The sequence below is a fragment of the Centruroides vittatus genome, unplaced genomic scaffold (assembly GCF_030686945.1).
Source record: "Centruroides vittatus isolate TY-2023 unplaced genomic scaffold, ASM3068694v2 contig_452, whole genome shotgun sequence".
Classification (NCBI taxonomy): Eukaryota; Metazoa; Arthropoda; class Arachnida; order Scorpiones; family Buthidae; genus Centruroides; species Centruroides vittatus.
Genome location: NW_027122248.1, coordinates 2,214,887 through 2,227,910, shown reverse-complemented (window position 1 = coordinate 2,227,910; position 13,024 = coordinate 2,214,887). Strand labels below are relative to the sequence as shown.

Below are 13,024 nucleotides of genomic sequence, written 5' to 3'. Positions count from 1 at the left end.
TTGTAAAGTCAAACTTATGAATGCGTTTTAATTATAATTTTCTTCTAGTTTTATTAATGGTTACGAATCTGATTATGAATACTTTAAAAAAACAAACAAACAAAATAGGGAAAAAAAGACATTCGTAAATGCTTTCGGAATGTATTGATCGATAAGTAATGGGGAAAAATTACCGGTAATACAGAGAAAAATTATCCTATTTAAGCGATACTTGTTTAAAATGTGTGTATTATTCATTGCGTATCTCAGTTTTAAGGCTAGTCGAGTGACGAATATGCTGGAATAATTCTCTTTTTACACGATTTTCCTTCAATAAATTTTCCTTTTAAAAAATCTCGATTTCATTTTAACCCTAAGAAAAATATTCATACTTTCTAGGACATTATTCGTCTTTTAAAAAGAACACCCAGCAACGAGTTGATTAACTTTCCCGGCAACGTTAAAAACTGCAGTTTGGCGTCATCTGTTACGATATTTTATTTTACAAACTCTTTATATTTTTAATTATTATAAAATGACAAAAAGCTAAATTTTGAGGGTAGGGACGGGTTTTATTAAAAATTGTAAATGCTAATAACGAGTAAAATCGTCATTAAGTAACCGACCATGCTCGAGATATAATACACGACCCCCTTTATTTTCTCACCCCGTCGATCTTTAACCCCCAAAATTTAATAGCATCAATCACATCTAATGCATAAAAATTTCAGAAATTTTCGACAAAAAGCACAAGAGTTATTAAGCTTCAAAAAGGGTGAACAAAATCGTGCCCCTCCACACATACACACTTATATTCTACTAACATCCATACATACAAAAAAAAAAGCCCGAATTTTTTTTTGCATTTATCGACGTTTCAAGGTCACCTGAGTCCAAAAAATTAATCTTGGGGGGGGTCATTTTTTGATCGATCGCCATACTTTTTCTCTCTGTTATATATTGTGATGTTACGTGTTACTCGAACAACGACAAGGTGTAACATAAAGAACAAGACTTCATTTTTCGAGTACGAACAAAAATTTATATGACACAGGTTCCAGAGATATGAATTTTGTAAAGGACAGACAGAGATAGATGAAGGAAGAAGAAAGATAGGACAGGGACCATATTGTTTTAGACGTTCCCTCGATGGTTCATGTAGACTTAAAAAATCATAAATTTATTAATATTCTTTCTACTTAAAAGTCAGAAACGTGATTGAAAGGGACGAGTCTTGTAACCTCCATAGGAACAAGATAAACCGATTACAGAACTTCACGTACCTGATTAGCAATAGTGTAGGTTGGCATAGGAAACAAATAAAAAGTTATACGTCTATTCTAACCAGTATAGAAATCACATAACGTACAAACCTTATTTAATCTGCATCCTCTACGATAACAGAAGATACAAGTATCAAGATATCAGTATCAAGCAGTATTTCGACAGACTATATGCAATTTATTTCCAAATTTTGAAGCGCAGTGAGGGATTATTCTACATTATTATATCTTATTATTAAGGTCCGGATTTTTGGGTGCCGCACCCACTCGATTTTTGAAAGGGAAAGAGTGTAAAAAAAAAAAAAAAAAAACAAAGTTGGTTTTAGTGCAGTAGGCCCACTCATTGCCAAATTGTTTAGCACCCAAATCGCAAACCTGTCCCCAAAACAGTGATTAGCACCCAAATTATATATTTTGCTGTTCCATTTGCGATTATGTGATTTCGGTTGATGTGAAACACCAAGAAAACCAGGCGACACATAAGTTTGGAAAAGCATAGAGAAGGCAAACAAAAAAGGAGGAATTTCGAGCATATATTTATAGAGGCACCTGGACGTTGTTGGAGACAATCCGGTAGCATTTATACTGGAAGAAACAACGGATTCCACAAAACGGTACATCCTGAACATTCTTGTTGCACCACTGACCAGGTGCTATGTACAACCAATTTGTTCAAACTTGAAAATACGAACTCAACGAACTCTAATATCTGGTCATCCGTTGGGGGTCTTGGATAAACAGTGTGGTATTCTACTGCGAGAACTTCGAGAAAATTAATGCATTTATCAACCAACTTCCTCTTGGTGATTCTGCGGCCGTCGACAGCGTCGAGAAACTGGTCGCCGATCCAGTAGTGACCACAGAGCTCTTCTCCGTGCATTCGTACAAGTTATTGGCGGATAAAATCAACGAGCTGGAAAGACGTGGAATTGAAATGCGGGATCAGTGAAATGTTGTAAGTCGGGTGCTTGATGTACTGGACGGTTTTGCCCTGGACAAACGCAAATCTAGTTTATCAAAAAATCCCGATTTGAAAAATATTCTGGATTGCACTGAACTAGAATTCTGAGTAAAACTGAAACATGTCCCTTTAGTCTCGGTCGACGTAAAAAAAATTTTTTTTTCCTTATATAAAGACATTCTATCCTCCAAACGAGAAAACGTCACTTTTAAAAACATTGAAATGGTTACTGTTGTAAATTACAATGCTCATCTTTATGTCTAAATTGCAATAAACAATTATGTAGTTTGTAAATATAGTACATCCTGTTGGTTTTTGTCTTAATAATACAGCACTTAAAAGCACCCAAACTGTCACCCAAACGAGCACCCAATCCATTCTAAAACTGCACCCAAAAATCCGGACCTTATTTATTATACAGCATAACAGTAGATCTTAGATATACCGTTTTGAATCCGATTCATACTTTATCTAAGAATAATTCAGATCAGATTTCACTCTCCATTAAAGATGAAGAGCAAAAATCCGAATCCACGATGACCCACTCGGTTTGGATGACTCACGTTTGTCGTAACGAATGAATTTGAGTTAAAATAAAAATATTGACCTGTCATTCGGTTAGTGCTTAATAAAGAATTCGTGTTGTATAAATTCCTCTTCAGAAACAATATGTTCGTTTATTATGGTTCTGCAATGAAAATAGAATTTTCGCAATCTGGTCGTTGGCCAAGTTTCTCTTAACGATTGATAGAAGACGATTTGGTGTCATAGACTCGAAAATTCCGGTATTATTACGTATGCAGACATATTGGAAATCTTTCAAGAACATTCAATGGATGTGGTAAGATAAACACGGGGATAAGAGAATTTTTATCATTTGACACTTTATAATTAGTTTTTCAGTTGTCCGATGAGTAATTTGTTATCGACTTTCAAATCTTATTTACGATTGAAAGATTAGATTATTCAATAATTTTATTGTTCAAAGGTGTATGTACATACACACAACATTTATAAGCATAAATTTTTATTGACTGTTATGAGACTTGGCTCCTATTAAGGTGTTAGCACCTAAATAGGAGCCAGTTTCTCTTAAAAATCCTCTCGAAAGGCATCTCCCCTCTTTACGAATCGTCTATAAGTTGGCAAAATAAAACATAGAATAAAACAAAATTTAACAGATAATAAAAATAATAACAAGAAAGCAATAATTAAAATATTTCTCTCCGAATGAATAAACATTTAAATATGCCTATATTAAAACATATAAAAATTATAATTATTATTATTATTATTATTAATCTTTCTGTTTGCAATAAAAATAACTTCTTTTATAACTTTTTCAGTAATTTTGAAAGGAGAAATTATTATATATTTTTTGCCAAATTATCAAATTTTTAACCCTTTATATAATAGGTTTTGCAACTCCTCTTGCAAAACGAAAACGTTAACTACATTTACATTACTATAAGTAGATCCAACGATCTTGGCACTGTAAAAATAGATAAACCGTGGCTATCCAATTAGAATCTATCAAATCAATTGTCTATTTACTTATAAACACACCTAGCCGTGACAATTAAACAATTTTTCCGAATATTCGAAAGTATAGTAACCCGTTGCTTTTACCACCCTCCCTCTTACGACCCCCCCTATAGAAAATATATCGTGATTTATGAAATGCTATATTTAAATACGGTACCGTGTTTTTCTTTCTCGACGTGGTACTGTGTGGCTCAAACTATATTTTCGGGAATAAATCGTAAATTTATGATTCTGGCGGCTCGCGTAACCAATACGTCGTAGCTTCTTTGCGAATGGTTATTAATAAATGCGGATGTTGTGTTTTTCTTACAAATTCCATAAAATATATTTTAAAAATCAAAAATATAATTTTAATGTTCATTTCTTTTAATGTAAGCTCGTCAAATTCGCGTGTAACGGGGTGCACTAGCAATTAAAATAATCGGATTCAATTGGATCTACCAATGGAAAGAAGCAACGCAACACTTGGGCGATCTGACAAGGAACAGAGCCGGATTGGAGCGATATGCGCCAATCGGGCCCAGCAGCACATCAAAGTTTATATATTTAAAAATAGTACATGTTACAAAAATAAAGATTTAGGTATATTATTATTAAAAATATAACAACGAGTTCGAGACACTGCTTTAGCAGGGAACGTCGTTTGTCCGCAATAAACGAACGCAGCCAAATGCTTACTAAAATCAATAACGTGGTGGGGGATTAGAGTAACGGAGTCACTTCTCACTTTCGTTTAAATAACATTTTAGTTAGTAGATATAGTTACTGTCAAGCGTCAACTGTTGCTGGTCTCTATCTTATTCGTTAGTGTCGTGAGTAACAATTGTTAAAAATGTAAGTACCAATTGTGTTACGTTTTGATTTTCTTTCTATTATTTATAAACATAGTGTTTATTAACGAGAAATCATATTTTTTTAAAAAAGTGTATTTTATAATTAAAAATATATTTTATTTTTTCATTAGATGTCGAAATAAACAAAACGAGAAAGAGATGTAGGAAGAAAATATCAAAGTGGCAGTCAGTGGCGTGGCTAGGATTCTCCGGGCCCGGTGCGGAACCAGATTTGTGGGCCCCGAAAAAATTTTTCGGGTCTTTTTTTCGTGATTTTGGGGCCCCCATGGGCCTATCGTTTTTCAGGGGCCCGGTGCGGACCGCACCTACCGCACCCCCTAGCTACGCCACTGAGTGGCAGCAAAAAAGGAAAATTAAGTGCGAAAAGAAAAGCCGAAAGTGGAAAACTCAAAGGCGCTTTGAATAAATTTTTAAAAATATGTAAAATGATGACAAAGAACCGGAAGAAAATAAATGACACAGATGAAGTAACACTATAAACGGAAAACACAATTACAGAGACCGGAAGAACCAAACATTAGAATGGAAATAATTCAATGCAATGTGACTGAGAGTAAAAAGAATTATTATAATGAAGAACTGAATATAACAGATGATCCCGCTACTTGGCCCGAGATAATTGCTTAACAAATAAGAGATTAGTTAAATAAAGGACCACGAAAAATTCTCTTAGATGATTTTCCGCGCCAAGACGACGGAACACATTTTTAAAAAATGCATCTGAAAAGAAAACTTTCAAATGGCGAAATAATAGTCCGTCCTCGGATAATATACTCTGAGTCAAAGGACAGAATATTTTGCTTCTATTGTCGTCTATTCAGTGTGGGTGTTCCAATTGCATTAGCTTCTTCGGGATTTAATAACTGGCCAAATATACACACAAGACTAGCCCAACATGAAAAATCGAAAGGTTATTTGGTAGCTATGTTAAAATGTACAGATCTTAGAAAAAGACTCTGTTGAACAAACAATCGATAAAGCGCAACAGAAGTTGTTCAACCAAGAAATAATTCGTTTATATAAAATATTTGAAAGATTATTTTCTGTGGTTCGGTTTTTAGCTCAACACAATATAGCATTTCGAGGATCCATTGAAAACATAGGTGGTGCGCGAAATGGAAATTTTCTAGGTATTATTGAATTACTCGGAAAATTTGATCCAATAATGCAGAACCATCAAACAAATTCATGAGCATTATCTAAGTAAAACAATACAAAATGAGATTATAAATTTAATATGCAGTAAAATTCAAAACAAAATTATGGAGCGAATAAAATACGGAAAGTATTTTGCTGCAATTCTTGATTGTACTCCAGATATCAGTCATCAAGAACAAATGTCTCTTAGCTTCAGATACGTTTCAAATGGTACATTATCAGGTGCAAGTATCAGTGTATACGAACAGTTTATTGAATTTATACTCGTAGTAGTACAGGTGAAAATCTATTTTCTGTGTTGAAGCAAGAAATTAAATCTTTGGAACTGAACATTAATAACATCGGAGGGCAAGGCTATGACAATGGTTTTAACACGAAGGGAAAAGTTTCGGGAGTTCGGGCTGGACTCCTAAAGGAAAATTCAAGAGCGTTTGTCATAATTACAATCTCGTATTGGGAGATGTAGCCAAAATTTGCCCGAAAGCTTTAACCTTTTTTGTATTCTTCAACGCCTGTGTGTTCTGTTTTCGGCATCTCCAAAAAGATGGTTAGTGCTTCTCAAATGTGTGAAAGAACTTACTGTGAAGCCACTTTGCGATACCGGGTGGGAATGTCGGATTCAAAGCGGTAAGGCAGTAAGATACCAAATAGGTGAATTTTACGATGCACTTTTCGAAATCTCAGAAATCTCCGAAGATCCACAAATCAAAAGTGAAGCGGAATCACTTGGAAACTTAATGAATGATTATAAATTTTTAGTGTCTTTGGTTTTTTGGTATGATTTACTTTTCCAAGTAAATTTTGCAAGCAAGGAACTTCAAAGTAATTCAGTAGACATATCAACAGCACTTTCTTCATTTGAAAAACTTGGTTGACCAAATACATAAACACTGGCAAAAGACTTAGAAATATCTCCGGAATTCCAAAATAAAAGGCTCCGGAAAAGAAAGAAACATTTAAACTATGAAGGCGATGACGAACCTATTATAGATCCTTTAAAAGCATTCAAGATATCTTTTTTCGATTTAGTGTTAGATAAAGCTAAAGTATCTTTAGAAGATCGTTTTGAACAATTAAAAAATCATAATAATTTATTTGAGTTTTTGGGAATGTTTCAAAATATGGAAAAAGAAGAACTAAAAAAACATGCAGCAGATTTAGAAATTGCTCTGACAGATTCTAAGATTAAACAAAATGATACATCTGTTGTTATTGTGAAGGAAACAGACTTAGACGGTAATATGTTAGTCGAAGAAATGGAAGCTCTAAAATCTACTCTTTCATCAAAATATTTCCAAAATCCATTTAAAATGTTTCAATTTTTATCTGAAAATGACAGAGCTACGGAATTTCCGAACCTATTTATTGCCCTTCGAATATATTTAACAATTTTAGTGAGCGTTGCGTCTGGAGAGAGGTCATTTTCTAGATTAAAAGTTATATAAAAAAACTATCTACGATCGACAATGGCTCAGAATAATAATAATAATTCAATCGGGCCTCGCACCTATTGGATTCGGCTCTGACAAGGAGGATGCCTTCCGGGAGAAATTTCTGTGGAAACTGATCCCTATTTATTTGTTAGACACGTGAAGGAGCTCCCGAAAACTCCACATTGCTAGCTTTGGCGAAGAGCGAACTCGCTACCAACTACTAGTGTTTAGTGGTTTTATCCATTCGATCACTAGTGACGAGCCAAAAATAACTGATTCCCGTTGTTTAATAGTTTTTAAAACTCTCGTTTCGAGATCAGAACGGCGTAATTTAAAAATGACCTTCCGCTAATGACCAAATAAATATGGTCGAAGTCAACATAAAATAAGTCTTACAAATATTCCTGTTAGAAAATTAAGTTTTTCAGTATTTTATAAAGACATTCGAGTAAATAATAATGTAATACTTATAAAATTAATAATACGAGTATTAAACTTATTAATAGTTTAAATACAGACGCTATATATGGGATGAACACTCGGGACTGAACACATTACGTGGAACGTCTCCGTATAAAATGAAAAGATGAACATAAAACACAAGCCGAACGATTATTTATTTCACCACGAAGCAATTGACCAAGGTATGTTTTTCTTTTTATCACATGCTATTCGAACGTGAGGTATTGAACAAAAAAAAGTGTTCAGTCCCGAGTGAATCACCCTGTATAATACATTTATTCGATATACCAAAAGAAGTGTCATAATCTTATTTTATGATTCAAAGGCTAAGCTTAATTCAAGTAAAAAGTTATCTCATCAATAGAAATCATCTGACAAAGGATGAACGATTAAAGCTTTAGTCTACAGCCCTAAGGGACACGCGATCCAAGGTTGGATTTGCACATTCTAAACGAGCAGCTATGGAGGCCTCGCGCTTTGAGTCTATACGACTTTATATTTTTACGTGTACCATTATTTGATGAAAAGGAAGGACCACAAATCAAAGACCACAGCTCTGGCTGGACAGAATCCGATGAACGAAAAACCCCAGGAATAGGAGGAAAACGAACAGGTCTAGATTTGGTCATTAGGTGGTGTTCTAGGTATGTTTTACTTCCTGCTTAGGGTCTTCTATCGTTGCTGTTTTGCGGTTTGTAATCTCCAAACAAACACTGTATCTATACTTCTATAGCACGTTGGAAAGTCGTTATTGTAACTTGTAATTCTTTACTTTCAATTCACTATGGAGTTCTATGTACTGTTAAAAACATCAAATTTTCTTTTTTGGAAGATACCTGGAGAGCAGGCTGTCCACTTTGTCACTTTTTACCTTTAAATCTTAAAGCAGCTTCAGTAATTTTATAAGGAGTGAAACAATAAAAGAAGCCTATTCTATTACACTGAAGTCCTTGTCCTCAGTGTCGACTGCATGTGTTTGTCTAATTTCTTGGAAGATTTAATCATTTGCATAAATTCGTGTGGTACACGTGTTTTATTTGAATAATAAGCTTTATATCAAGCAGCGTTGTAAGTGGTGTGTTCTTTAAACGATATATAGAACTTTGTATGGTAGGTTGAAGGTAAAATACTACAAGTTAGAACTGTAAGGCCAGTCGACTATGCTTTGTCTACCCAAGTCTTCGCGCGTTGTATATCTATTCCTTATCTTACAGCAAAGGATAAGGTACTCTCCATGCTTGCAGTCTGTCAGGATGATGCGAGAGGATCGGATCGTATGGATAGTGATGTCGGACACGAGACACATTAACAATATAATTCGCGTTTATTAAATCGACAAATAGATGCTTACAAATACGAAGATCGGAACTTCTCCGAGAGAGTGACCGGGGCGGAGATGTATAGAGACGATGACAGATACGGAGAGATTCCGGAAAGGTGACAGGTGTAGGAAGTGTCTCGGGATGCAAAAGCGGAAAGATGGATGGTGGTGTCTTTATACAATTTTCGATTGGTCCCCGAGCTGTTGCCAAGAGCACGATTCGGGTCGCGGGGTGCCGACCGTTTCCTTCTCCCCGAAGAATTTGGTTACGTTCTCTCGAACGACGGTCCCGTAAATAACAGAAAATTATGTTTTTCTTCCCTTTTGGAGAGAGTGCAGCTGTGTCCACACGGTCCTCGTCTCACCCCCTTCGAGGAAGCGTTTGCTTTTTCGCTTTAGACTCGGTGTTAGGTGACACTGAAAAGTTCCATCAGTGTCACTCCCTCTCACGCCATCTACGACGGGAATGTGACAATTACATTTTACAGCACCCAATTACTCCGCTTTCCCGGCTTCGTGCAAAGGAATATATCACTCGTTTATTGACGTTAGTTCGTCTCCCATATCGTCTGGTGGACCCTCAGAATAACGACTTTCCGACGTGCTGTAGTTTACTTGCTTAGAGGTGACATACGGCAAAACAATAATGACGAAGTAAGACACTAAACAGAAGTGAAGCGCACCAAGAACACCATCTAGCGACCAAATCTAGAACTGTCCATTTTTCCTCCTATTATTCCGGGAGGTAGACCGTCTCGTATTCGCTACTTTCTCTTGGTCCATCTTTAATTAATATATTGCTCTGGAGAATATTTCGAAGCCCGGTGCTGATTCGAGTGACGTCTTAACCCATTCATTTCTCCCAACAGCGGTTTTACATGATTAAATTTAAACAATAAATTAGATTACGTATATAAATATATATTAAATGAACACAAATTGTTCAATTACGGCAATTATTCTGAGTGGAATAACTGAAAAAAAAATCATCAAACGTGGACTTGAAAAGTTGCCGGATTTTCACCACTTTTCTTTAAAATTTGTAAAATTTTCACCATTTTTTAGGTCACTTTAAGGTCGATTCAATTGGGAAATCCACGTTTTTATGAGATGCAATTGTTTTAAGGCCATTTTATGGTAAAATAAGTATGGCGCTTGTCTGCACGGTGTGTTAGCTATGGTTAGCTACGAGCGGTGACGTGTGAGAAGCACAGTTACGGTTGTCACAAAATAAAGAAACTTGACTATAGCTTTTTGAATATTATCTATGGGCTTATATAATAAGATGCACGGAAACACACAGACGAAACAGAAAATTGGCTTGCAATTATTATTAATTTGAAGTCACTCGTATTTGTAATTACAAAAATCCAGCTTTACTTTCCCGGCCACATTTAGTGGCGCCATTTGTTATTATATTTTATTAAAAACTTTTTATATTTTAAGTATTATAAAATGGCAAAGATATTAATTTTGAGGGTAGATATGGGTTTTTTTTAAAAAAAAAGAATTGTAAATAATAATAACGAGTAAAATCGTCATTAAATTTGACCCTACGCGAGATACACACGACCCCTTTTAACTTCCCACCTCCTCGACCTTTAATCATCAAAATTTAACAGCATCAATCTCCCTAATAAACAAAACTCTCTGCAAAATTTCAGAAATTTTCGACAAAAAGCACACGAGTTATTAAGCTTCAAAGAGGGCGAGAAAAACCTCCAAATTTTTATTTTGCATTTCTCGTTGTTTCAAAATAATCGAAGTTGATACTATTTATTTATTTACAAATTTACTAAAATATATAAGAAAAATGTCACGATCTTTTATTTATTTTTATTATTAATGCCAAGTAAGGCAATGGATGACACTCGATGTCCATAACAACAAGAACAATTCCATTCATTCAAACAAACACAGAAAAAATTAATAACATAATATAGACAAATAAAACTCACATTGGCCTTTAATTCGGCTTCAGAATACATATATACGAGTATTTAATTCCATTATTTGATTTGAAACTCGGCTTATTATTATTGTTCACTTTAAAAAAAAAATAATGACAAAACATACAAAACAAAATAATTTTATTGAATTATATACAATATAATGCCATTACATTATGAATTGCAAATACATTTTACCCGTCGAATTATATTTATATGGGTTATATATAAACAACCACGTAATAGACCAAATAATAGGCCTTTAAAATTACACATTGTTCTTCATCAGTCAGTCTATATGAGCATCGTACGGAGATGCGTAGAAACTGGTTTATATAAAATTTGATAAATTTCCCGTATAAATGCATTAAAAAACAAAATGAAAATGGTGACGACGATTCATTTAACGGGCCTTTTAACGTTCTCGTGCCACTGCATGTTTTCCATCATAACAGAATCCCCACTCTTAGCCGCTAATTTTCCACTCGTCACCATTCCCAGAAATCCCACGACGGTGACCACCATGAGTAACGCATTCATTTTAATCCTAGTTAAATCTCTAGTACGTTCCACCGTATAGCGACTAACGAAAAAAATAAAATAATAATTAAAAATAAATAAACTAGAGATAATTAATTAAGCACTTAAATTAACACTCACGAGACGCATTTAGGAATGTCTTCTATTGCAGCAAACTTGTTATTCCAAACCATCTTCTTTTCCACCAAAGATGACGGATGGAAGCGCTCGGCAGTCGCATCTAAATTAATAAATAAAAATAAAAATTAAATTAATCAAAATTTAAAAATAACGAAAAGAAAAAAAAAAATCGACGATTTAAACTTAAAATTTTGCATTCGACACGAATAAAAAATAAATAAATAAATAAAAGTTCAGTAATCTTACTTGACGTCACATTTCTACTTCTAACACGAATGCTGTTTTTGCATTTAGTTGCAAGTCGAGTCACTGCCTTGGAAAACATTTTCTTTGTTGTCAGCTGCAGGATTGTTGCCAGCAACTTATATAGCCTATATATATAGTCGGCGACACCGCAGCAAGCCTGCGGACGTGACTACTATCAGCTGTTAGGTCGAGTTGTTACGAGCGTGAAAGTTTGTTTACTTCCAATCGTTACTTTTCCTTATCTTCCAGTTTGCCTCGAACCTTTCAACGTCATAATTCATCGTGTTTTATATAAAAAGCGGCCATTTTAAAAGGGTCAAAATATATATATATATATATATTTTTTTCTATAATGTATATATAAAAAGAAAACAAAACAGACTGGCATATATAAAGTTAATTTAGTAGCAAAATAAAAAAAAATAATTAATTAATTAATTAAGCTAGTTTAGGATACAATTTCGTGTCTTTACGAATTAAAATTCGGGTGATTTTACAAAGTTTTGGAAGTCAGACAAATTTCTGCGGCAGATAAAACGTGACTACACGCACGACGTGTCCTACTCCTCTCCATCCTCAGTTGTTGACCGCGCAAAAATATTCGCTGCTCTTACGGAAAAAAAAGGAATATTATTATTATTATTATTTAAATTAAGGTTTTGAGGAAGAAAATATATTATTAATTTCTAACCATGAGGATTGCTTCGGGTAGACGTTTTAATTTTTATTCAGGTAAGTTTCAAGTGTAATTTTCTTCGCTAGTTTTTAGTTTAGTTACCGGTTACCGGGACTTTAAGGCATGTTTCTTTTTAAAAAAATTATTTAAATTTTTTAAAGTGGAATAACTAAATTTGTTATTTTTTAATATTGATTTACGTTGTTTAGAACGACGGTAATTAGATAAATTATTAACAGAATCTTTGAACTTATTTTGTATGTAATTTAATAACGTTTAACTGGATAACAATAGCCGGTACGTGACATTTGACACGTCCATATTTTTGCCTTGAATCTTTAAACGTCAGCAGTTTTGTTACCTTCTACGCAATTTGATTTTTAATCTTTACTATTCAAAAAATTGTTTTTTAAGGTTACGTTGCGAAATTAGATTTCTTCTCTCCCCCCATTATTAACCACGAGTTACACTGCGAATAATTATACAGAAGTTGTTTA

General features: G+C 34.2%; 1 protein-coding gene across 1 annotated transcript; it reads right to left on the bottom strand.

The window, feature by feature from the left end:
* Positions 1–11,069: 11,069 nt before the first annotated feature.
* On the bottom strand, positions 11,070–12,078 carry LOC136977251 (UPF0389 protein CG9231-like). The gene is made up of 3 exons (XM_067272719.1): positions 11,852–12,078; positions 11,606–11,705; positions 11,070–11,528 (listed from the first exon to the last, which is right to left on the bottom strand). Exons 1-3 carry the CDS (start codon positions 11,928–11,930, stop codon positions 11,345–11,347), a joined length of 363 nt encoding a protein of 120 aa, XP_067128820.1. The 5' UTR covers positions 11,931–12,078; the 3' UTR covers positions 11,070–11,344.
* Between the last annotated feature and the right edge of the window lie 946 nt (positions 12,079–13,024).